The sequence below is a fragment of the Apostichopus japonicus genome, chromosome 17 (genome assembly GCF_037975245.1).
Source record: "Apostichopus japonicus isolate 1M-3 chromosome 17, ASM3797524v1, whole genome shotgun sequence".
Classification (NCBI taxonomy): Eukaryota; Metazoa; Echinodermata; class Holothuroidea; order Aspidochirotida; family Stichopodidae; genus Apostichopus; species Apostichopus japonicus.
In genome coordinates, this window is record NC_092577.1 from 28,013,497 (window position 1) to 28,038,141 (window position 24,645).

A 24,645-nucleotide genomic window follows, 5' to 3' on the forward strand; every position below is an offset into this window, starting at 1 on the left:
GTTTACTAGTATACAATGTTGCATATTGATTTGGTTTTAAGCAATCTTAATTCAAAATTGAAAAAAATATATATGAAATGAATACACATTTTAAAATGATCGTTTGGTCATGATATCATATTTTAAATTTTTTTTAAATATCTTACAAAATATCTTAAATACTGTACAATTTCATGTAGAAAAGAATATTAAGGTTATCTGTTTTCAAAATACAAGGCTTTTACTTTCTCCTTCATCCAAATTGACCAATCACAGTTGTCACAAAATCCGTGTGGGTGGATATTCTTGTGTACACTCCTGGAAGGCGAGGCAGAGCACAGCTATAGCCAAATGACGTGACCCCCACCAGATGCCAGCGTCCGTCCTCTCCTTCACAGATCAATGGCCCGCCGCTGTCACCCTAAATGAGAGGGGAAAAAAATTGAGAATTATATGGAGTGTTAGCTCAGTGGTTAACGCCGGTGCCTTTCAATCGTAAGGTCCCTAGTTCGAGCCACTCCCAGATTAATGTATGTCGTCCAGTTACAGAGTTGTTGACAATTAACAATTCATAATCATGGACGTTAAATATGAATCTAAGAGACTGACTTCAGTCAGCTTGCGACTTTGATAAGCCAATGATGGCTTCTTCGCGAGTTCCTGCTTGTGGGAGGATCTAAAATACATACATGCATACATACACACATACATACATACATACATACATATGCTAGAAGAAGATATAATCTTTCTGACATTGAAACTTCACTTAGCCAAAAGGGAGACCAAACCCCCTACTAGGTGTTATCAGGCCATAATAAGCATTATCTTTGAAAGTTATGAGAACACATTCATCAGTAATGGCAAGAATCCAATCAGTTGTCCAAGCACCACTGTAAAGTCCCCGTTTCAGAGCAAAAAATTTCATATCCAATCAAATGGGACCCTTCAAATTCTTTGCCAATTCTTAAAATGTACTGAAAATACTTCAAAAATATAAAAAGACTGAAATATATAAGAAGCTGAGAATGGTTATTAAGAAAAGAACACAAAATGCATAGTTTTTCCTTGAATTCAAATTTTTCCTTGAATTCAAATATCTTTATCTACAAACAAGTCCAAGCTTTGTCAGTTTCTTTAATTCTCTCGTTTGTGAGGTTTCTTTCACTCGATTATTGGTGATGTTTTTTGACTAATATTTCAGGTAAAATATCAATGAATCTGCTGCTTGAAAAGTTACATCCATTTTTTTACTCCAAAGCTGGGATACATCTCAATATGAACACACCTCAGTCCTTGGTTTCACAGGGAATCATTTAGTGTTCAAATTTGGTGTTGCACTATTGAAGGGCTCTGACTTTTTGTTCTTTACAAAGTACTACTGTTCCTCTGTAAAGACAAAACGCTACACATCTTTGGACTTTGTATAGCAATTTGCCCATTTTTACACAGCATTTTGGGCTGCGATACTACATATGAAGGAATACAAAACATTTGCTGTCAGTGTACAACTATGACATCATCACACTTGTTTGCTTCAAGTTCACTCATAAATGATAACATCTGCAACAATTTCAATCATCAATATCTAGACATAAATGTTACGTAGGAATTATTTGCAAACTTCACCAGGATCATTTGGAATATGTTCACCAGTCATAAATAAGATTTTTCCTCTGAACTATCCTCTTCTATCATAATACATATTTTGCGCCAAGTAATCACTTTCCTCACCTGACAAGAATCGATGCCTCCTTCCTCATAGCCCGCACAGAGCATGAGAGCTTCGTAGAAATCACTGCCGACTTGGTTGTGACATTGTTCAGCTGTGATGAACCTCGTCAGTGCCTCTTGGAGACGGTCTGGCACCTCTCCGGCTGAAACAAAACAAACGTTTGCTCTTAGGGACGATTACCTCTGGTCATCGACTGGTGTGAGCGGGGAGGGATTGTCATATCTTAAGTTAGTTAGTTAAGGTTCCAATGTAACTACTGCATGGGAATGACAGACAAAAGCCACAGTTACTTCCATACTGCCCAATCAAGGGGGAGCACATTTTGATTATGATCCAACCTAGTAAGGCAAACGAACACTGCCATACAATTAATGATATTTTACTTATTGTATCGTTACTGGCCAACATGCTATGCTTGTACAAGTTTAATCCACACGTCAAGTCACAAAAAATAACACTATAAATGACAATGATTTTGAATATTTCAGCCTGACCTTCCGGTTCAAGGTGCACCCATCGGGTTACATGATTACATGGTTATTATGCATGTACATGTTTGATCCACACGTCAAGTCACAAAATAACACTATAAATGACCATGATTTGGAATATTTCGGCCTGACCTTCCGGTTCCAGGTGCACCCATCGGGTTACATGATTACATGGTTATTATGCATGTACATGTTTGATCCACATGTCAAAGTCACAAATAACACTATAAATGACCATGATTTTGAATATTTCAGCCTGACCTTCCGGTTCCAGGTGCACCCATCGGGTTACATGATTACATGGTTATTATGCATGTACATGTTTGATCCACACGTCAAAGTCACAAATAACACTATAAATGACAATGACTTTGAATATTTCAGCCTGACCTTCCTGTTCAAGGTGACCGCATCCGGTTACATGGTTACTATGCATGTACATGTTTGATCCACATGTCAAGTCAAAAAATAACACTATACATGACAATGATTTCGAATATTTCGGCCTTACCATCCGGTTCAAGGTGACCCCATCCGGTGACGTAACATCTTGTATAGGCCTCCGTCTCATTCTTCAAAGTGGTCAAGCATGCAGGCCTTGCATAATCAGTGAAATTGACCGGTTTGTCGAACCTCAGAAGTGCAATGTCGTGTTCTTTGGTGATGTAGTTGTAATCCGGGTGTGTGAAGGTTCTGAACGTGGTTTCATGATGGTAAGGGGTAGGTGAGGACAACAACAGGTCGCCAAGTGTTGCAGTGGACACAAAACCGCTGAGGGAGATGAGAAGATTATAAGATCAGAGATTTCTTGAAAGAGCAAATACTGATTAATATATAAAATTAGTAAAAACAGTTGGTGCTTAGTGCCGGTCCATGATATACTGTTGGTTGCAGTTATAAACCCACTTACATTCAACAGGCTACTGTAATAGCACAGAGATAGTCATGGTAATAGCATACTATTACAAGAGTCTTTGGTGCAGTGGGCTGCAGTAATAACCCACTCTACAATGAGTAAACTAACATTCAGCCAGCTACTGTAATAGCACAATCTCCAAGAGATAGCCATGGTAATGGCATAGTATTGCAAGAGAAGTGCAGTGGGCTGCAGTTGTAGCCCATTCTACATCATACTTACATGCAGTGGGCTGCAGTAATAGCCCATTCTACATCATACTTACATGCAGTGGGCTGCAGTAATAGCCCATTCTACACCAGACTCACATGCAGTGGGCTGCAGTAATTGCCCAGTCTAAATCACAGTTACATGCAGTGGGCTGCAGTTGTAGCCCATTCTACATTACACTTACATGCAGTGGGCTGCAGTAATAGCCCATTCTACATCACACTTACATGCAGTGGGTTGCAGTAATAGCCCATTCTACATTACACTTACATGCAGTGGGCTGCAGTAATAACCCATTCTACATCACACTTACATGCAGTGGGCTGCAGTAATTGCCCATTCTACAATACACTTGCATGCAATGGGCTGCAGTAATAGCCCATTCTAAATCATACTTACATGCAGTGGGCTGCAGTAATAGCCCATTTCTCTGTGATGAGGGTAGCACCACATTGATGGTCACCTTCACTGTCCCTTAGTGATATCATCCAGGGCCAGTCACCAAATGACGCTCCAACACCACCTACGATACGACCACGTGGGGGAGTCGCTAGACGGGTGCCACATATTTCTGTGTTAAATATATCTGAATGGAGGGAAATGTATACATTACATGAGAATGGCATCAACATATATCAACACAAAACATATTGACAAAACTGCAATCTCAAGACCAGATGACATATTGTACAATAATTCCCACATTGAAACCAAATCATCTCAGTATTACTTCCCACATCTGCCCCCCCACCCCACCCCTCATCAGAAGTTCAGGTTACCTACAGGTAGGGCAAAATGAAACTTACACGTCTTTTCTCACTACGTGGAACTTTACTGCATACTGATCCATCACAGGTTCCTTGTCAAACTTTCCCCTTAAAGGATACACGTGGTATCCCAAAATTAATTTTAAAAGTGTTGTAGGCCGTTAGAAAACACTGCTAGCAGTCCAGGATGTTGTCCTATACCATTTTACATTTTTTATTTTTTGTTGTTTTGGGAATGACCCTTTAAACATATCAGGCTGATCAATGAAGTGGCTGAACTACTTAGTCTAACACACAGACCAATAGACCAGTTCCTAATATGCAACACCATACTCAATAGGGAAACATAACTTTAAATGGCTTCACAACATGTTAACAGTGTGCATTCCAAATCAGTGAAGGACAAAAGGCATTAAACTTCATCCAATGGTGCCCTGATGGTCATATAAAGTAAACCGCAACACATTTTGGTTGAGTTATTAGAATTTATGGATTGACAGGCCTGCAGTGAGGAACCAACATCATCAATTTACCCTTAAAGTAACATTTCAGATATATAACATATTGAAAGGTTAACATTATGAAAACCCAGGACGGCTTCACCAACAAAACCAGCTTTCAAATATTCTTTTTTTATGAAATATCAAGACAAAAATTCTGCCTTAAAGTCATCCATTAAGACTAGAATGAACCTGCTGGTGATTCTTTTTATTCATGGTGTAGTAAACATGTAAATATTGACCATCAGGGTGAATTTAGCACTTTGAAATACCAACTTCTCCTTTCTCAAATATTAAACACAACCAATGCTGTCCAGAAAGGCAAAAACCCTCTGACATAAGAGCAAGTAAAATCTATTGAGAGATACTCATTAAAAGTTAGCATTGTAGATGCAGTACAAGTTAACCCTTTGCAGCAAACAGCCAATTTATGAAGTAACATGTATGCTACCGACACAGAATGAAACTACACTCCTAATTAAAATCCCTGAATTAAATAACATTCAATGCAAAGTGAACTTACCTCCACTGCCTCCATCACATAAACCGTTTCCGACCGGCAGGCGGTCATCGTATCCGTTGCAGTCGATTGGCCATGGTGAACTGGTCATGTTCTCGTAAATGGCTCTGCAGGAATCGGTCACATTCTTACAGAAGGACCGACACGGTCTCTGGACGGGGCCGGTGTGAGGGCAATCGGGGAAGAAGACAGAACAAAACAACAGATGGACGTCCGGATGGCAGCCCGAGACCATGGAAGAGGAGGAGGAGTTTGAAACAATCTCTGAAGCCTCTTCGGATGAGCCCGCCAAAAGGTGGGGGAAGATGGTTTCTCCATAAGGGAGAAGAGGGGAACAGACAGGGTCTGCTATATGTACACAGGGTGCTGTGGAAGAACACAATAAATAAAATGTAATGGTAAAAGTAGGTTACCTTCCCAAGCATCAGTAATGACTTTTCTAGACATGTCTGGAGACAAAATCCTTCCTCTATAGGCAGTGAGGTTGTGTTAGGCCCTATAGCCTATACTCTTAGGCCCTATAGCCTATACTGTTAGGCTCTACAGCCTATACTGTAAGGCTCTGCAGGCTTGCAGGCCTGTTGGATTAAGGCTCTACTTTTTGGTTCTCATCTCAATAACCATTAGAGGGGCTTGAAAGCAAACTTGCAAGCCACTACCAGAGTTGGTGGTTATTTAAATTAGCAATTAACATTAATTGCTTGAATCTGACAGTATAATATTTGATTTACATAAATTCTGCAAGCTTCAAGTTGAAAAAGAAGTCTACAAGTCTTGTCCAGTTCTGAAGAACTTAATTTTCATTCCTCACAAACAGCAGCAGATAAGCTGTCTGGTTAGCTTTCCAAACCAGTTGCCAAGCAGTTTAAAGTGTACTTGATGGATCGTGGATAATATTCAGGAATTGAATATTTTGATCTAATTCTGTTTGATCATGCTTACACTTGAAAATTTACTAATGTTCACTTACGGCATTCGTCCTCATCTGCGAAATCCTTGCAGTCGTTGATGCCGTCACAAACAGCTGATTGGATGATGTAATCACCTGAGTAACATTGGAACGTCTCACTAGTAAAATCTGATCAAAAAGATTACAAAATTATGGAAGAATTTTAGTCATCCAAGAAAACTACTTCAATAAAAATGTCAGCATTGAACCAGTGGTTAAGAATATTAAAAAAGGAACCTATTATTCGTTATAAAAATATTGCAGTAACATATACTAAGTTTGAAACTGACAGAAAATGAAAAATCTAAAGAAAAGTGTTTTTTTTTAAAGGCAAAGCCATTAATTTTGTCTCTTAATACCTTTTCACCAGATACAACGCCTAGCCTAGCTTACTTTTCCTTTGCTACTTAAACGTACTTCTCTCAGAGCCCACTTTTCACAACTCTCAGCCCCAAAAAGGTTCTACTTCTTACAACTTTCAACACCAAACAGGTTCCACTTTTCACAACTTTCAACACCAAACAGGTTCCACTTTTCACAACTTTCAACACCAAACAGGTTCCACTTTTCACAACTTTCAACACCAAACAGGTTCCACTTTTCACAACTTTTAGCCTCAAAGAGGTTCTACTTTTCACAACTTTCAACACCAAACAGGTTCCACTTTTCACAACTCTCAGCCTCAAAAAAGTTCTACTTTTCACAACTTTCAGCACCAAACAGGTTCTACTTTACACATCTCTCATTCTCAAACAGGTTCTATTCAAGCTATCACTACCAAGCTACCAATCTCAGAAAGTTTTTACACAAGTTTTATCTAAAACTAAAGATTTCAATGCTTACCTTCTGAGGTCAAGACTTGCACTTCTAAAGAGAACCGATTATTTCTGACATCTCTCCCACTGCTGAATCGAATCCAGGCCATGTTGCTATTGATCGGGATGACGTCGTCTCCTGCCGAGAGAGTTCTGATGGCACTGCTCGAGTTAAGGTAATCCCGGCCCTGTCCGATCTGGACAGAGTCACGGCTGCCAAGATCCAGGTGCTTAATGCGGACAATCATGCTGTGATTTTCTGGTGCCAGCAATGACCAAGCGCACTCCATATTTGGGTAATAAAATCCAGGGAAGTTGGTGCTTTGAATGGTCATAGTTTCATTGGCATCTAGGGTGACGTTGCCCGCAGAGCAATTCCGATCTAAGTACAAAAGTGGAAATTCTTGAAAGCAATTGGGAAATGCCATCTGGGTGCATGGAATCAATGAAAATGAGTGTTATCCTTATTCATGGGGTGCGCAGGGTGCTGTATGTGATCATTGGCCAAGGTGTATTCACAAGGTCACAGCGAAACGGGGGAAGATAAAAAATTAAAATTTTGGTTAAGGAAACTTTCAAAGTAATTTTTATATTGACAACCCATCCTAAGCTTGTCTGAGAATAATCTGAAATATTGCAATAATTAAAACCATTCATGAAACAAGATTTGTTACATGATAAGTACCTGACACAAGTTTTACTAATGTTACAATATTATTCTGACAAAAAAGGGTGGTATAACAGTGAAACGGAGTCAGAAATAAAGAGAAAACCATCAGAATTGAGGTCGTAATGCATATTCCCACGAGTCCAAATCATTATACCTTATATTATGTCAGGGCGCATCTCTATAACAAACGCAGAGTTAATGTACGACAGTCAGGTCCAAATGGTTGATAAAAACAGACCCAGCACCTCATTTAGGTCCTACCATAATATAAAAGAATCAACTGTTTATCTCCTACCTCTCCTCTTCCCCTGTTGGTTTCCTTCTTTCTTCTCTCCATCCCTTGTCTACTAATCCCCTTACATCTATCTCTTTGTGTTCACCATGCTCAATAACATGTCTGTATTCTGTGTGTGTTTTTGTCCAATCTGTTACTGTTACTTGTCATTTGGCCTTTGAAGAAGATCCTGCTAGGATTGAAATTTCAGGCCAACTTACTTTTACACATAATATAAAAGAAACAACTTGGTTTCCCGTTTCTGAATAACTTACGACAGTTGATTTCATCATCGCTCTCAGCGCAGTCTCGGACCCCGTCGCAGATTCTGTGGTCTCTTGCACAAATATCTCTCCCATAGCAGACATAATCACCATCTCTACAATCTAAATATATGAAAAAATAAATTAAGATGGAAGGAACATATCTCTGGAAAAATTCTGAAAAAAAGTAACTCTAGTAAGTGACCAGGAAACTTGTTATACAAATTGCAGATTTCAAATTGGAAGACATTTATCAAAACTTGTATAGATATTTAATTCACTCTGAAAGATAAATGGCTGTCACCATATACTGTCTAGATTTGTTTTATTCACTAACATAACATTAAAGATTCAAGATTCTTAATATTAAATGTCAGCAAAAGCATACAACTCATGCTAACCTTACAAACCATGGTGTTGTTGTACTCTATTGAGGTCAACATCCTCATTTACTCAACATGTTGACACTAAAAGATGTCAACCATGATGTTGCTGTTCTGTGCTAAAATCAACATGCTCATACAAGCTGTTGATACCTGAAAGATGCAAACCAGTGCTGCTGTTCTATGCTGAAGTCAACATGCTCATATACAACATGTTGACACTTAAAGATGTAAACCATCATGTTGCTGTTCTGTGCTAAAGTCAACGTGCTCATTTACAAGCTGTTGACACCGAAAGATGTAAACCACAGTGTTGCTGTTCTATGCTGAAGTCAACATGCTCATATACAACATGTTGACACTTAAAGATGTAAACCATCATGTTGCTGTTCTGTGCTAATGTCAACATGCTCATATACAAGCTGTTGACACCGAAAAATGTAACCACAGTGTTGCTGTTCTATGCTGCAGTCAACATGCTCATATACAACATGTTGACACTTAAAGATGTAAATCACAGTGTTGTTGTTCTATGCTGAAGTCAACATGCTCATATACAACATGTTGACACTTCTATGTAAACCATCATGACTGTGATGGTTACACAATGTTGCAATGTCTTGTACATGCATGTATCTATACACTTATCAATTTGATAACATCTGTTTCAGGCTGTGTCACTAAGGGTCAAACTGTTGATGTACAATTGTCAATTTCTGTTTCTCTTGGCATTTACAAATTGAGTCCTGCAGTTAGACTTACTACAGTCGCTTTCATCGCTATCATCGAGGCAATGGCCGACGCCATCACAGATGAGTTCTTCTCTGGGTAGAACCTGTCCGCCATTACTGCAAAGGAGTCCTTCGTAATCTGTTCAAGGGAACATAGATTCAAAACAAGCTATGAATGCGATTTAGCCTCTCGAAGTAAATTATTGATCTGTCTTCATTTCAGTTTTGCCTCTGAAGATTCTCCTCAGATTGAAACATCAGGCCCTCTAACTTATACTGTCACCTACACATCATGTTTTGTAGTAGATAAAGCCGGTTGTTAACAACTTTCTCTCTCTTAGTACATTATTTGAACAGGAATGTTAATTGTCTTTTGTAATATCCAATTCAAATTTCTTTGGAAACCCCTTCTCTGCTGCTTATTGGTTTGTATTAAACATTAGTGGGTTTCTTTGTGACATAATAATGTGGCTTCTGACTGTTACCACCCTTACCCACCCACCCGCCCCCCTTCCCTCCCCCTCTGGCAAAGATAAGCAGGGATTGCTATTGCTAGTTCTCCATTTGATGGCAAACATTGTCATATAGAAGCTTGCAAGGCCAATGAAACAGTTCTGCATCAATAAACTTACCACTGACATTCACTGCTCTTACGGTGGCTAAGAAGCCCTGGTGACTAAACTGTTCAAAGCTGCTGACAAACTTCACGTGTGACTGCGATCCAGCTGAGATCAACGGAAGTGGAGTCACAAAGCCGGAGAACACTCCGATCTCCGTGATCAGTTCCGCCACGCCGATGGCAAACTGAAGGAATTCGGTCATCACCCTCATCCCGGACGGGGCGGTGAAGTTATAGACGCAGGTGATGTCTCTGGGGTAATCCCGGGGAAAGAATGGGGTCGAGATGTTAATCTGTTCCCCTTCCCGTAGAGTCGCCACGATAGGTTCGCAAACATCTGTGAAAGTTTCACCAAATTCAGAGGGTCGGCATTAAACTTTCATACTTGAAAGACCGAGTGAAAACCTCCCCATATCAATTGAGAGTTAAAATATTAATTTTCTGTTGTCATAATGAGTTTCAAATCTACTCTAAATAGTTTATGTGTTCTAAATAGTTAGGAAGCTTACAACTTGGAACAAAACAAAGTGGTAATCATATCATATAATTATTAAGTCAAATGAAGTTTGAATTCTTTCATATATATCAAAAAACATTGTTATTTTGTGTTCTTATAATTTTTCTTCTTCATAATAATTTCATGCTTTACTTCAATGTCTTCTGACATTTAAACTTTCTACCCCCAGACAGAGAGACAGACAGAGAGACAGACAGACAGAAATCTTACACGGTAGGACGGCTACATAGAATTCACAGCTAGCTTGATTCCCGGACGGATCCACAGCAACGTACAGGACATCTGTGATGGTGTTCACCTGAAATAACTTGTAAGGGAGGACAGAACCTTCAACTAATGACCAGAGACCAGAGTTATCCTCAAACTGAGGGACGTCCCACGAAACGTTGACAAATTGCTCGTACGCAGCAGTGACTCTTATGTCACTGGGGCAGGAGAGAACAGTTGGGGGCTCGTTGTCGACCACACTCGCTGAGGAGAAACAAAGTCAAGGTTTTTTATTGTGACCTGTGATGAACAGAATAAACACTTTGATCACTGTATTAGGTCCCTTGCTTATAAATACCAATTGCATGTTAAAATCATCTCAATTTCTAATCAGAGCTAGTAACATTATTATCAATAGTTTTCCAGAATCTCCATTTGAAGACATAACCCACTATTTCTTGAGCACTCCAAAATTTAAGACACCATTTCATACCTGGTGAGATTGTCAAACTCTCTGACTGGAGTGGTAGACCCTGGTAGTGCGTCCCGTACTCGATGCCGTCCAGGACAATTTGCCTGACGAGGCTAGTCGTAAAGATGAGGTCGTTATCCTTGAGTTGATTAAGGTAGATGTTAAATGAGATGTTGATGCTCCCAGGACTGAAAACATAACAAAATTAGACAAAGATTATACCATCATTAAACAAATGTAAGCAAGAAATGGTACTCTAAGTACTTAAGAATAAAATCTGTTGAAAATGACATGTTTTGCAAGAATTAAAGTTTTGTAAGAAGTATTAGATAGGTACAAATTCCCCAGTATAATATAATTAAGAGTACAAGGTTCTAAGCAAAAGTAATTAGTCTTGCATAAGTAGCTGTACTAGAATTACAAACTACAGGAGTTTGAGTACAAGCGAAACTCCATTGTGGAGAGGGTGGGAGAGGGGAGGGGAGTGGTGAGTATGCGTAAAGGCAATTAGATACTAGAAGGATATGAGTGCGAAGTCTGTTTGTAAATAGTAACCTTTGTTAATATTCTAGGAGCCCGCTTCTTAGAAGTCTGTTTGTAAATGTGACACTTTTTAAGTACAAAAATATGCTCTCTACAAATCTGTTTGTAAAACCGACAATTAATTCATATCCTGTGAATAAAAACACCATACAGACAAGTTGAAGTTTCTCTCTTTAATCAGATATATTATTATAAATATTTAAAATCACAATTTACATCTACACTAGAATAATCACACACCTGAAGCCTGTTACTTCTGTCATAATGTATTCCTGACTTAGCAAACTGCTATCTTCAAACACAGAGGCAGTCTGCAAAAAAACAATAAAAAAAATCCAAAAGTGGATGAAATAAAACAAGATTTTTGTTAGTATCAATACTTAATAGGCTCAAGAAACATTGCTACAATATGAGAGGCAAAAATGGAAAAAAAAAACCGATGAAAACAACAAAATAAACATTGGAAAGGATACCAAAAGAACGGTCCAATTTCACTGAAAATTAGCAATCAATAACAAGACTATAACCATACAAGGAAAAACAGCGGAAAGGCAAATTTAATAATTCAAAATTATTCTAAGCATAAACTGCTGCAAAAATTCACTTAACTATACAACAAATGAATGATACTCCCTACAACTTGAAACATGCACCTTTTATTCCTGAAAATGTTACAAACAGGAAAGAAAACACAGACCAAGCAACGACTGATGTTCAAAAGGACTTCTTTTTCCAGGCTTGATTAGATGTTGGCATCTTTTCTGCTCCTTTTGCTGCACAGTGAATGTTTTAAAAAGATTCCAGTCTCAAAATAAAAGAAGCCACACGATTGAATTCTGCCATTATTCAACAACCCAGTGCTTTTAAAATATGACCATCTCGCGACTCACCTCTGATACAAACTCCGATTCAAGTGTGAGATAACTGGTTGAATTTGAATCCAGAAGATCTGGGGTGAAAGAACCATTCATGAGAACAAATCCAGGAACTGTCACAAGGTATTTCACTGCAAGTACAGAAAAGAAGAACAGAAGATAATAATAATTAATAATACTTAACAGTTCTTATATAGTGCAACTGACAATAAAGTCTTGCTGCGCTGTACTTAACCCTGGTCATTGGTAACTTGTCACACCTACGCACCAAAGTGTGCACAATTCAAACTTCTCTCCTGGGGCACCACAGTGCACCACAGCCACGTGTCCCCTGGGGGACTTCCCATAGGGTGCAGCCACAAACCGGCGCATGCAACTATATTTACAAGTCACCTCGCAAGTCCCCATTTCTACACCTGGGTGAAGAGAGGCAATGGAGACAAAGTGCCTTGCCCAAGGACACAACGCAATGATCTGGCCAGGGCTCAAACCTGTAATCCTCAGATCACAAGTCCACTGCCTTAACCACTTGACCACAACGCCCTCAAGATGATAAAAGAGGATCAGCCACAGAACCCCATATATCCCAAACGACTGTAAGAAATAATTGTTACCATCTACACACACCTCTCTTCAATAAAATTATGGAGTTTCTAAATTTCAGATAATCATTTTAGTAACGAGGAATTCTCCCGTCGTCCTACAAAACTTTTCTCAGTTTCAGAAAAACGAGCGACATCATCTAAAATTTCTTTTGGGATCTTTGTGCAATTCCATGATTAAAATAATTGTCATTTTAAAACAAAGAAATTACATCAAGCATCTCCTTTCAGTTCTGCTAGCTCCCCCTCCCGATCCCCTTTCCCGGCCCGCTGAAGAGAAGAAAGGAATTTAACACTAGGTGGAAGGTCCGATTCTCCTGTGTTACAAGACACGGCATACGATTTACCTGTGATGCAAAATCCGTCGTCCCGTTCTTCATAATTTCCATAGTGGGAACAAGTGAAAGGCCACAATTCCTGCGTTTCGTTAAAGTACGTTTCCTCGCAGTTCTGGATCACGGCGTAGCAGGTGGTGTTACATGGCTCGAGGACCACACCCGTGTCGCGACAGTCAGGATAGAGGGCAGCACATATGTATGGCAATGCATCCACATGGCAACCGGCAATGGGTATCAGTTGCGATAATGTCGATTCGGCGTCCGTGGCGTTTGCGGCGAACCGATTGGGAAATTTGGTGGTACCGTACGGGAGGTAGGGCTGGCATTCTGATGGGACACTTGAACATCCGCTTGTGTCTGTAATTACAATTCACAGCCTCAGATTTGTTTGTTTTCAAGATTTGTTTGTATACAATTATATCCTACAATAAGAGCATGACTTTTAACATTACAAAGACATTCTGAGCACAAGTACTTCTTGGATAAACTACAGCCCCTCCAGTACCCTACACCCCCTCCCATCCCTTCACCCCCCTCAGTCTCTCCACCCCCTCCCATCCCTCCACCCCCTCCAGACCCTCTGATTTGTAACATATCTGTACCTGTACAGTTGGCTTCATCATCTCCATTCCCACAGGACACAGTATTATCACAGACAGCTGACGGTGGAATACAGGCATAGCCACTACAGCTGAACTGGTTACCCTCACACTCCAAGGAATCTGTCAAAATATGTGAAAAACATCGAATCTGAAAAATGAAAACTATAGAACTACAAAATAGCATGGAAGGACATCTATACAACTATCGATATCATAAATGGTAAAAGAGAGAATCTATAAAATTACAAAACAGACATGAAGTGATAGTCTACCAAAAATACCCCCCACCCCCCCAACCCATCCCCCTACCTAGATTTAAAAGGCCCTGGGAAGATTCCTATGACCACAGTTTAAAAATTCACTTAAGAAGAAAGAGGGTTCCATTTTGAACCTGTTCTATAAAGTCACTGAATGTAGATCACACTCACCATTTGAGGGGACCTTGATGGCATAAGCATTTGCAACAAAACCGGCCTCCTGGTGTGAGACGTCGGATGTGAATCTCAGCCAAAGGTAACCTGAAGTAGATAATGCGTATATGGATGGGTCGCTACCAGACCATTGCAATATTGTGTGATGGGGAGGCTGAAATCCGTTGCCGATGGTTACAAAGTCGTAGCCGCTCTCGGTTGCAAATTCCGTAAAGTAGAGGAGTATTTGTACTCCTTGGTGTGTCGTGAAGAACCAAGTTATATCTGTGTTGTTGTCGTATTCGCCGGGATAATTCGGCGATTTGATCTCCTCGATGGCGTTTTCTTGAACGTAAGTTACTAGAGGTGAGAATTAAAAGAATCAGAAAATGGAAATATTTAATGACCAAAAGGGAGACAGTAACTATTGCATCATTCAAGAAAAGGGGAATGGGGGGTGAGTGGGGGGGGGGGAATAAAACATTAAACCCAGAGACAGGAACAACAATTGTATTACACCCTTCAAAAATAATAAATCATAAAAATCAAACCCTCCTATGGCAAATGCAGTTGGAGTCACAGGTAGAGCTTTATCCTATATTTGGTTGCTGTGTGTAGTTAACATGAAATCAAATCTGATGTCTGTGGCTTTATCTTTTAAAGCATTTATTACTGTTTGGAATGTTAACTTGTCCAGACATGCAAGTATACAAGAACACAAAGTTTTAATTCTTTGTCGACGTATTAAGGTAATGACTGATTCAATGGGAGCAGATCAACTGGCAGGTACTGCTTGGACAATTAAAGGTACTGATTTATTATTAGGTAATGGACAACTCATGGTCTCCTAATTGACCAATGTTCATGATCCTACCAAGGTACTAACAAACCCAACCCACTGTTCAATACAATTAACTCAATAAATACACTGCAGTTATTACCTCTTTTGCAGAAAACCTCATCTTCAGCATTGGGACAATGGTCCAGTCCATCACAGACTTGGTCGTTGCTGATACAGAAGTCTCCGCAGTTAAATTGGTAGAGGTTGCAGCCAGAGTTATTCGCTGTTCAATAAAATTACATAGAGTACAATTATGTGTTAGGAGAAAGAGGGAGGAATATTGAAAAAATCCCAAAACCAAGGAGTAATCTAGAATAAAATTTTACACAAAACTTGATACACTAAAATGTGCAATGGAGGAGGTAAACTGATCCAAATCCCTCATTATCTGGCCCTTCTAATCTTGTTGCTTGTGTGGGGTGCATAAAAGGGAAATAAATTATACTAGTACTCAGACTTGGTCAATTATCTACATCAGCTATCAGAAATAATTACTGACATTTCAAAAACAAGGAAAAGCCCCCAAGCAAGTGAAAACTCAGAGACCAATACAACCGAGTCTAACATTAGGCGGACCATTCACAAGAATTCGGAGAGGCTGTGACAACTCACCCAGACATCCCACTTCATCAATCTGTGTCGAGCAATGATCGATCCCATCGCAGACGGCTACCTGGGGTATACAGGTTCCGTCCAGGCAGTCAAACTGTGAGAAGGTGTTGCATGGCGCTGAACAGTTAGACTCATCCAGTGAATTTGGACATTCGATGATCCCGTTACACCTCTGGAATGTGGGGATGCACGTGTCGTCTCCCACACCACCACAGTTTAATTCTTGAGAATAGCACGGACCTTTGAACTCTATCAAATCCAAAAAAAAGGAGCTATAAACTTGAAACATTTAAATATGTTTTGCATTTTATTGTGACTTTTAAAATGATGGCAATGACTTTATCAAAATTCCTGATGGGATCAAACAGTTTTTGGGATCTGTAGTATCAACCAACCAACCACCACCACCTTTCTGAATGTACCAAGCGATTTTCAAAGAAGAATTCTTTTGAGTTTTATTGTATTTTCAAAATGTTACATCATCGCTTTCGTTACATTTTATCCTTCGATTGGAAAATCATTATTTAACCTTTGCTTCTACATTTGTACAATACTATCATCCAAAAGTAGAAAAGTAGAATTCTGAGAATAACAACAGCTAAAAATCTTGTTAATTATGTCAGGAAACATGATATTTTTGGTCACAGAACTATCCTGCTGAAAAAGTGACAAATTAAGCCCCCCCCCCAAAAAAATAAACCATTTCTTAGTTCGGGGTATGTTGTAAAAAGACAGGTTTTTAACGTCAGGGTCACAGCATGCAAAATCAAAGCAAAGCTTAAAAGATAAAGATTCAAAATGGAGGAATATAGGAATATGTCCAGAAAGAGGACAACAGCACAATTTGTAACATAAACACTTGCAACATTTTACATAAGAGACACACAAAGGTTATATTTCTTCCTTATTTATTGTTTTCGGGCTCACCTTCAAGACAGAAGCCGTCTGTACTACCATTCTCTGATGGTAGTCCGTTGCATAACATCGGTATCGGAGTACCTGTGACGTTTTCGATCGTCTCTCTGCATTCGTCTAAAATCTCTTGGCATGTTTCCAGACAGATGGAATGGACGAGTCCGGAGTCCGGCGGACACTCTGGATACAGCATCCAACAAAACAGAGACGAGAACTTAGGGTGACAGCCGGAAAACTGGGTCCAGGTCAGTCCCGGGTCGCTTCCGTCCCAGTTCCTGGAGGCATTCTGGTAGGGGAGGCTAGACTGGCAGGTATCAGGGATGACAAAACAAGCTGAAGCTGGGAAAATCGGAATAAAAAACTTTTAAAGTTTAAAGCAGCTGATTGTGTCAATTTTAAAAAAAAAATTCTTGATGCTATGATCCTTGCTAAAAACTAAATGCTATAGATTTATTGGTAAGTTTAACTTCCACTCTTCAAGAAACAGTCAGAACAATTTGACCTTTCTGTGTGGTTCATCATAATTGATTAATGGTTTAGAGTTTCATCATCCTAGCCTTACTCACCATCATCAGATGGAGTGGTGGATTGACTATTGGTAACCATTCCTGCTGATGTGGTAGTCTCTGGGAAAACAAATGATACAATAATAACTGTTAGTACCACTATAGCATCACTTTAACCCACTGTGTCAATATAACTGTTAGTACCACTATAGCATCACTTTAACCCACTTGTCAATATAACTGTTAGTACCACTATAGCATCACTTTAACCCACTGTGTCAATATAACTGTTAGTACCACTATAGCATCACTTTAACCCACCATATCAATATAACAGTTAGTACCACTAGAGCATCACTTTAACCCACTGTGTCAATATAACTGTTAGTACCACTATAGCATCACTTTAACCCACTTGTCAATATAACTTATAGTACCACTATAGCATCACTTTAACCCACTTGTCAATATAACTGTTAGTACCACTATAGCATCACTTTAACCCACCGTATCAATATAACTGTTAGTACCACTATAGCATCACTTTAACCCACCTTGTCAATATAACTGTTAGTACCACTATAGCATCACTCTAACCCACCGTGTCAATGTAACTGTTAGTACCACTATAGCATCACTCTAACCCACCGTGTCAATATAACTGTTAGTACCACTATAGCATCACTCTAACCCACCATGTCAATGAGACAAGCTGCAGCAGCTGCAAGATCCCCTGCAGCAAGGCTGAATGAATATCAAACAATAGAGATTACCTAGGCAGACCAGTAGCACCTATTGTGTGAAACTGCAGAACGCAAAGAGTATGTCCTATGCAGTCTGGCTGCAGCCCCCTCAGCATCTGACTTTCGACATGATGCCTAATGCCTAATGTCCATTCATGTTGGTTACTTTAAAGGGGTCACAAAACCAAGTATTGTTTTTTAATAGCTAACATGACAGAGATCCTTGTGAAGAACAACTCCCCCACCAAAGAGCTAACAAAAATAGTATACACCTAACTAAATTTAGATATATTTTATATTAATTCAAGTAAACTTGTACTCTTGTTGCACTGAGGTGATTAAGGCTCAAAGGCTTCTCTTTACTAATCAATGCCCCCCCCCCTTCTCCCCACCTAACATCTGCATGTTTCATCATCCTCAAAGCTGTCCCAATCACTATCCTAGTTGATTCAAGTTTTTACTGGTTCTCTTTCCAAAGTCAAAACTAACCTAAAGAATAGGAGGTGCAAATCTCTTTTTTTTAAGAAGGGGAAGTATTTTTGTTTTCTCAACAAGAGCTAATAATTAGTAAGCAATATATTCACAAACTAAACTCCTGCATACTATAGGTTATAGTATAAGGTGAGTTAAAGGTAAACTTACTAAAATATCTATTTATTTGGATAAAACAGCAGTCAGACACTTCCAAACTTTGCATCATGTTCTTATATGAGGTTTGGCTGTGCCATCTTCCAAGAATGACCTCCCACTATCACTAAAGAACACATCACCATCATTGTCTTGGATAAAAATAAATAAAAAAACCTCTCCCCCTAAAAGTCCTCCCCCAAAAAAGCCCTCCCCCAAAAGAGCCCTCCCAAAAAGAACCTTCCCCCAAAAAAAACCTCCCCCAAAACCACCTTCCTCCCCAAAAAAAACCTGCCCCAAAAAAACCTGCCCCAAAAAAACCTCCCTCAAAAAAAACCTCACCCTAAAAAAACCCACCCCCAAAAAAAACCACCCTCAAAAAAAACCTCCCCCAAAAAACCTCTCCCCAAGAAAATCTTCGTCCCCAAAAAACCCTCCCCCCAATTGTATTAATTAGGAGATAACAACATGCATTTAAAAAGAAACATATATCTCAAAGTGTGGACTTCATACCTGGGCATGGTTCTTTGTCAGCCTCATTGCCACAGTTGATTTCTGTATCACAGCCCGCCTCTCTCCTGAAACAAGCACCATTGCCGCAGTTGAACAACTCTGCTGGGCACAGGCCCGTCACTAAAAATTTTGGAAGCAAATGCAAAAAAAGTCAGCACTTACCAAAAACTAAATGGGGTTTTGTTTTGTTTTGTGTTTGTTTTCTTTCTGTTCATTTTGATGTTACACTTAATGGAGAAAATAAACTAAAACAACACATTTGAAATGTTACAGAAATATTTGATGAAGTTGCATCTTTTTTTCTGCAAATATTTAATGTTTCTAAAGGATTGATATATTTGTAGTTAGTTCTAACTGGGATTTAATTTAAATCTGAAAAACTCTGGTAAAAAAAATATAGAATTAAAGAAAAAGCAAGATTTTACAAATAATGACATGCAATTGGACAATTTAATGTAGTAAATATCAGCAAGGATGTAGTGCATGCAGGGCAGCTATAGATTTGTAGGGGTACCTCATGTAGTTAGTGTCATACCCCCTCCCTGACCCATCGTGACACCCTCCTCCTACCTCACTCCCCACTTGCTCCCCCACAATCTATCCCTGCACCTTAAATTCATATATAGACCGTGGGGCATAAGGCAAAAATCCCTTTAGTTTTTGAGTTCCGTAGTCCACCTCTGGGGGCAACATAATTTCTTAATAAAAGTGTTGCTTAGAACACCCTAAAATAAAAATCACTTTGTTCCACCAAAATTTCGCGGACGTTAAGGAGAAAATGGCGGTAAAAGAATACTGGAAATAAAGGGCGCCCTCTATTTTTTCAAACTGGCCTTAACGCCTCTACATTTAAATGGAATTGACCTAACTCTTTTAGAAATGTCTAGATCTATTAGAAAGTAACATAACAAATGTCAATAACAGGTTTGGGGTTATAACCACACATATATTCAGTTTGTCCATACACACTCATAGTTTAAAAGCAAGCTTACACATCATGTAGATTCGAGGATTGACATAACTTAATGTGTGAACATGAAATGCAATGTTAATGTTACCTTAAATATGCCAGTAGTTATGCCAGTGGTGCACCTTTAATAACTATTCCTTCATTTTCTCACAGCATGTGCTATATGGAGAATGAGATTGAAGATCAACGACACAGACATTGTCAATGTGACAATTGTGAAGCTTAAATGTTCACTCTGAAAAGGGTATTTACAACAAATTTAAGTGATGTTATAGTTTAGAAACATTGCAATTGGTACCATGAACTTTTTCTGGGGGTACAATTATCCTGAACTCATCCCTTCAAAATTTGTTTGCATAAATAATGATACTATTGAGTTCAACTTTCTGCTACCTTCTTCTGCCTTCTGCTACCTTCATTCCTTGAATTGACCACAACATAAAAGTAATTACAATATGGCATTGCAATAGGTTTTAATTGACCAGAGACACAAAATTCTGATGGGGAAGCCCCCTCCCCTCCTTTCCAGTGCCAGTACCCCATGGCTTTGCCAATTCTTGATTCTAACTTCATGCTACAAAATACCAACACATGAGAGCTCTCAAACTTAACATATAAATGGCTAGATTTGCAGAAAGTCTGCCTGGGCACAGCTTACACAGTCAAACATTATCATGGCTGTTCCAAGACTACAAACTAGTTATTCCATCTGATCATCTTCGTCTGTGTCCAAGTCTTCTTCAATCTCAAGTATCATCTGACTGATGTTTTCACACCCCTTGCATTGGCATAAATCTGTGCATGGAAGGCCGAAGGATACACAGCAACTGTCTCCTGCATTTGGTAGTTGGCACTTGTTTTTCTTACATGAGCAGTTCCCAAGTTCAATTATGTTTTCAGGAGCAGGTGGGAGGCTCATCCAATGGATGTCATCCAATGGATGTCAAGGTGTCCATCATCAAATATCCATCCATGTTCACTAGATGGTAAATCTTGATTCTTCATTAAGCTTAGTTTATAAATTCTTCCCTGGAAGTTGGCACGAAGGATATGTTGACGAAGGGCATCATTATTTGGAGGCATTGTACTCTCCATCCTGTTGGCTTTCTTAAACATATCAAACCGCACGTCGTTGACTGAAGTTGCATCCATTTGACCATACAGCTTGTAGACAAATTTTTCAACGGCAAGGAAATTGACTTCATCAACTGTAAAGGAGTCACCCAACATCTTTAGTGACTTTGCAGATTCTGCATCACCTTGTATGTGTCTCAAGGCTTTCACTTTTCCCTTCAAGAAAAAGGCACTTACTGAATCACATCTTGGCTTTCTTAACCATTTCAATTCTGGTTGCATCGGTAAATCTCTGATAGCATTTCCTGTGAAATCCACCATTAGTTGGAACTGGAAGTGCAGGTAGGAAGGCTGACTGTAGATCACAATTTTGAACATGTAAAAACTTAATGGCAGTTTTTCCATTTTCAGTGTGAGGATGATCCTTTCAGATATCCATGCATTTTAGGAAAGTATCCCAAGTCTTGGGAGTGAACTTCTTGTAAATGTCACTGACATCTACATTGGATGGTGTATGACACATGGTTCTTCACCCCTATCATGATCAGTTGAGGTTGGTTCGGTCATAGTTGAAAGACCTACAAGGGAATGTAAATAAGCAATAGTTTAATTACTTTGCTGTAGAAAAATGAGTCGACTATTTAAGGTTTGCAAAAATAACAGAGTTTGGTCTACGTAACTCGGTAACTGTCTTGATTTGTCAGGCATAGCAAAATTGATTTGATGTGGTTAGGTAAATTTCCAATATATACCCTGAAAATGAAAACACGTTTTACTGAATACAATGGGTTGATTTTTGACAAAGCTTCTCGATAGAGGTAGTGTGACTTTGATAGTTTCCAATCCAAACTATGTCTTATATGCGACCAGGTTATTGCATCTCAATTGTCAAACCATAAAAGCTGTCTACTTTTCAATAGTCCTTAAATGTAAAGCAATGTCATACCGCCTTAGACATGTTGTCACAAAGCAGTCTATATTTATTCCAATTTCCAACAGTGTACACAATTGGAAAACGAGACTGTTCAAACAGTAGCCCACAGTCATTACAATTACTGAACGATAAAGTAAAAACAAGACATCAGTTTTATCCTAGTGCAATTCAGTTTAATATACATGGGACAAGTACTTCTATTCCTTCTTTTGACTACTGGTAAATGCTAGTTGTAGAAGGCCTAGGTCTACAGTAGCTTAAATTACATGTAGGGGAGGGCCTCAGTGTGATTAGCTTATTAAGCTAACCGAATTTCACCCTCATGCCAAAAGTTAAATAACAAAACAAATAAACAAATTGATGTTATCTAGTTGTAAATATACATATAGTATACACATAGATTACGATACGAAAGCATGTGACTTTACCTACGTACACTAGCAGCCTCTGCGAATAGTCACCATGTTAATGATTAACGTTAGTCTATCATTCAATTTGTCCTAATGTCATTTTCAATCTTCTTTTAGTTGACGGACTATAATGTAGACAAGCCTTGTTTTTAGCTTCCAGGGGTCATAAAAATGTAACTTTACTACCCACAAAGCTCAAGAGTATGAAAAAGTTAGGCAAATACTGAGTAAAATGTCAGTAAACACGGGCAAATCGTACACTAATGACTCAACATTTAAGATTGAACCGTTTTCGCGAAACTAGCTGTTCCAGTGTCCATCCTATAAATACTTGCCAAACGTGATTCGGCTGTGTAAATACGAACTTCGAATGATGATTTCAACTTTATTTCATATGAAAAGAACCTGAAAAGTACTCACCATTGGGTAAATAGGTATGTTGTTTTCAGGTCATATCGGTACATCTATCAAATTTGAAAAAACTTGGACGAACGAACTTGTTTTCGTACGCAAAATATGGACGTTTCAACATAACTATGTGATAGCCATGCTGATTTGTGTGTGCTTATTGTCATGTGATTGTCATTTGGCAGTAATGCTGCTTTGCGATTGGTGTATACGGACTTAATCCTACCTTGCAAAGAGAGAGTTTCCAAGTGCTTTCGTGCAAAAAATAGTACCAAGTTTACCGAATAACTAAAAAACGTGCGCAAATTTTTGGTGGAACAAAGCGGATTTACGAATAATATAATTTTTGTGAATTTTTGAGAGTAATTTTGAGTTGCCCCTCTGACTGGACTACGGAACTGCAAGAAAAACGGCTTTGCCCCACGGTCTAATAGCAATGAGGCCACGGTTGGACAATGGTGAGGATCATACAAACTTTATCCCTGCCACCCCCATCCATCAACTCTATCCCAACTTTCAATTTCTACCCCCCCCCCACCCCTTGCCATCTGCTAATCCCCTTTCTCTGTAATTACTACTTGACAAAGCATGCAGTGAGCATCAACAGCTTTTGCATTTTACATGCTTGCATTTGCATGTTAAGTTTGGTATTAAAATAATTACATATCTTACAATTCGGAAGCATTGTTAGTTTTGTTCATGCATAAAAACTTCCTTCAAATATGCAGGAATAATGTACACTAAATCATGCTTATGCTTCATGTCACTCTAAATTTAACAGCGATCGCAGACTCTTATATTAAACAATCATTCTTTGCTAAATTTCATGAATTTCATAATCCTTCAAAAGACTCAAAAGAGTTGCTGCCTTGTGATCGAACTACTGGAGACCCCCCAGGGAAGGATATTAAATCCTACAGCTGAAGGCTTTGTTGGTTCTATCTGGTTTGAATCAATACTTCTAACAGAATGACACAAAGGGAATGCCAAGCACGTGAAACTAGCCTCATGTTAAATTTTTTTGGCAGAGTTGTTCTTTTGGTGATAATGTTCAACATTTTTTGTTCATAAACTCTACATTCTACATACTGCGACCATATCTTAATATTTTATGTAAAGTGGCTTTCTTCATATACGGCTACTGCTGTCCTCAGCCCTGTGGTTTGACGAGAGTAATATTGTGAATAATAAGGCTCAGTTTGTAAGTCACTAAAATACTACATTGGGCAGTGATGCAAATCACTGTAGCAAAATTACTTTAGCCTCAACTAAAGCGGACAGACAAAACACAGAGCACAAATAGCATTGTACGAGCAGATTAGTATAAATATTGTTAGGAGACAGCACAACATAGTTTGAGCAGGCGGTCATGCTTAAACTACCTGAGAGTAGTGACCTGTGGCTGAGACAGTCTTCATCAATACCTTCAAATGAAATTAACCATAAAATACAAGAAATCTTTAACTAGAAATTGAGTTTATAAATTAACAAAAATACTCAAGACATGGTCTAACCTGTTGAAGGAAAATATTATTAATATTATTACATTACTGATCTTATTATTATCATTATTAAACTTATTATGATTATATTATTGATCTTATTATTATTATATAATAGTTATCAGCAGGTATCATTTTTTTTTATGATGCACAAATGTGGGAGAAACCCGCAACAGCATATGGCTTACAACTTACTTGTCGG

The 24,645-nt window shown here is 38.8% G+C and overlaps 1 protein-coding gene across 3 annotated transcripts in view; it reads right to left on the reverse strand.

Annotated features, from left to right (window-relative positions):
• Positions 1-224: 224 nt before the first annotated feature.
• The window catches only part of LOC139984172 (uncharacterized), a 73,551-nt gene continuing 49,130 nt past the window's right edge, over positions 225-24,645 (reverse strand). For 2 of the 3 annotated variants that reach the window (XM_071997941.1, XM_071997939.1), the window contains exons 27-49: positions 24,324-24,365; positions 19,146-19,265; positions 17,323-17,382; positions 16,769-17,095; positions 15,842-16,090; positions 15,330-15,452; positions 14,407-14,748; positions 13,979-14,098; positions 13,386-13,733; positions 12,452-12,567; positions 11,802-11,872; positions 11,040-11,206; positions 10,550-10,810; positions 9,836-10,159; positions 9,235-9,342; positions 8,102-8,212; positions 6,911-7,264; positions 6,089-6,196; positions 5,122-5,484; positions 3,731-3,917; positions 2,717-2,976; positions 1,714-1,856; positions 225-400 (exon numbers count right to left, since the gene is read on the reverse strand). In XM_071997941.1, coding sequence (XP_071854042.1) covers positions 233-400; positions 1,714-1,856; positions 2,717-2,976; positions 3,731-3,917; positions 5,122-5,484; positions 6,089-6,196; positions 6,911-7,264; positions 8,102-8,212; positions 9,235-9,342; positions 9,836-10,159; positions 10,550-10,810; positions 11,040-11,206; positions 11,802-11,872; positions 12,452-12,567; positions 13,386-13,733; positions 13,979-14,098; positions 14,407-14,748; positions 15,330-15,452; positions 15,842-16,090; positions 16,769-17,095; positions 17,323-17,382; positions 19,146-19,265; positions 24,324-24,365 — 4,472 coding nt within the window. In that variant the 3' untranslated portion in view covers positions 225-232. The remainder of the gene's footprint in view (positions 401-1,713; positions 1,857-2,716; positions 2,977-3,730; positions 3,918-5,121; positions 5,485-6,088; positions 6,197-6,910; positions 7,265-8,101; positions 8,213-9,234; positions 9,343-9,835; positions 10,160-10,549; positions 10,811-11,039; positions 11,207-11,801; positions 11,873-12,451; positions 12,568-13,385; positions 13,734-13,978; positions 14,099-14,406; positions 14,749-15,329; positions 15,453-15,841; positions 16,091-16,768; positions 17,096-17,322; positions 17,383-19,145; positions 19,266-24,323; positions 24,366-24,645) is intronic. The other variant, XM_071997942.1, reaches the window with a different exon arrangement.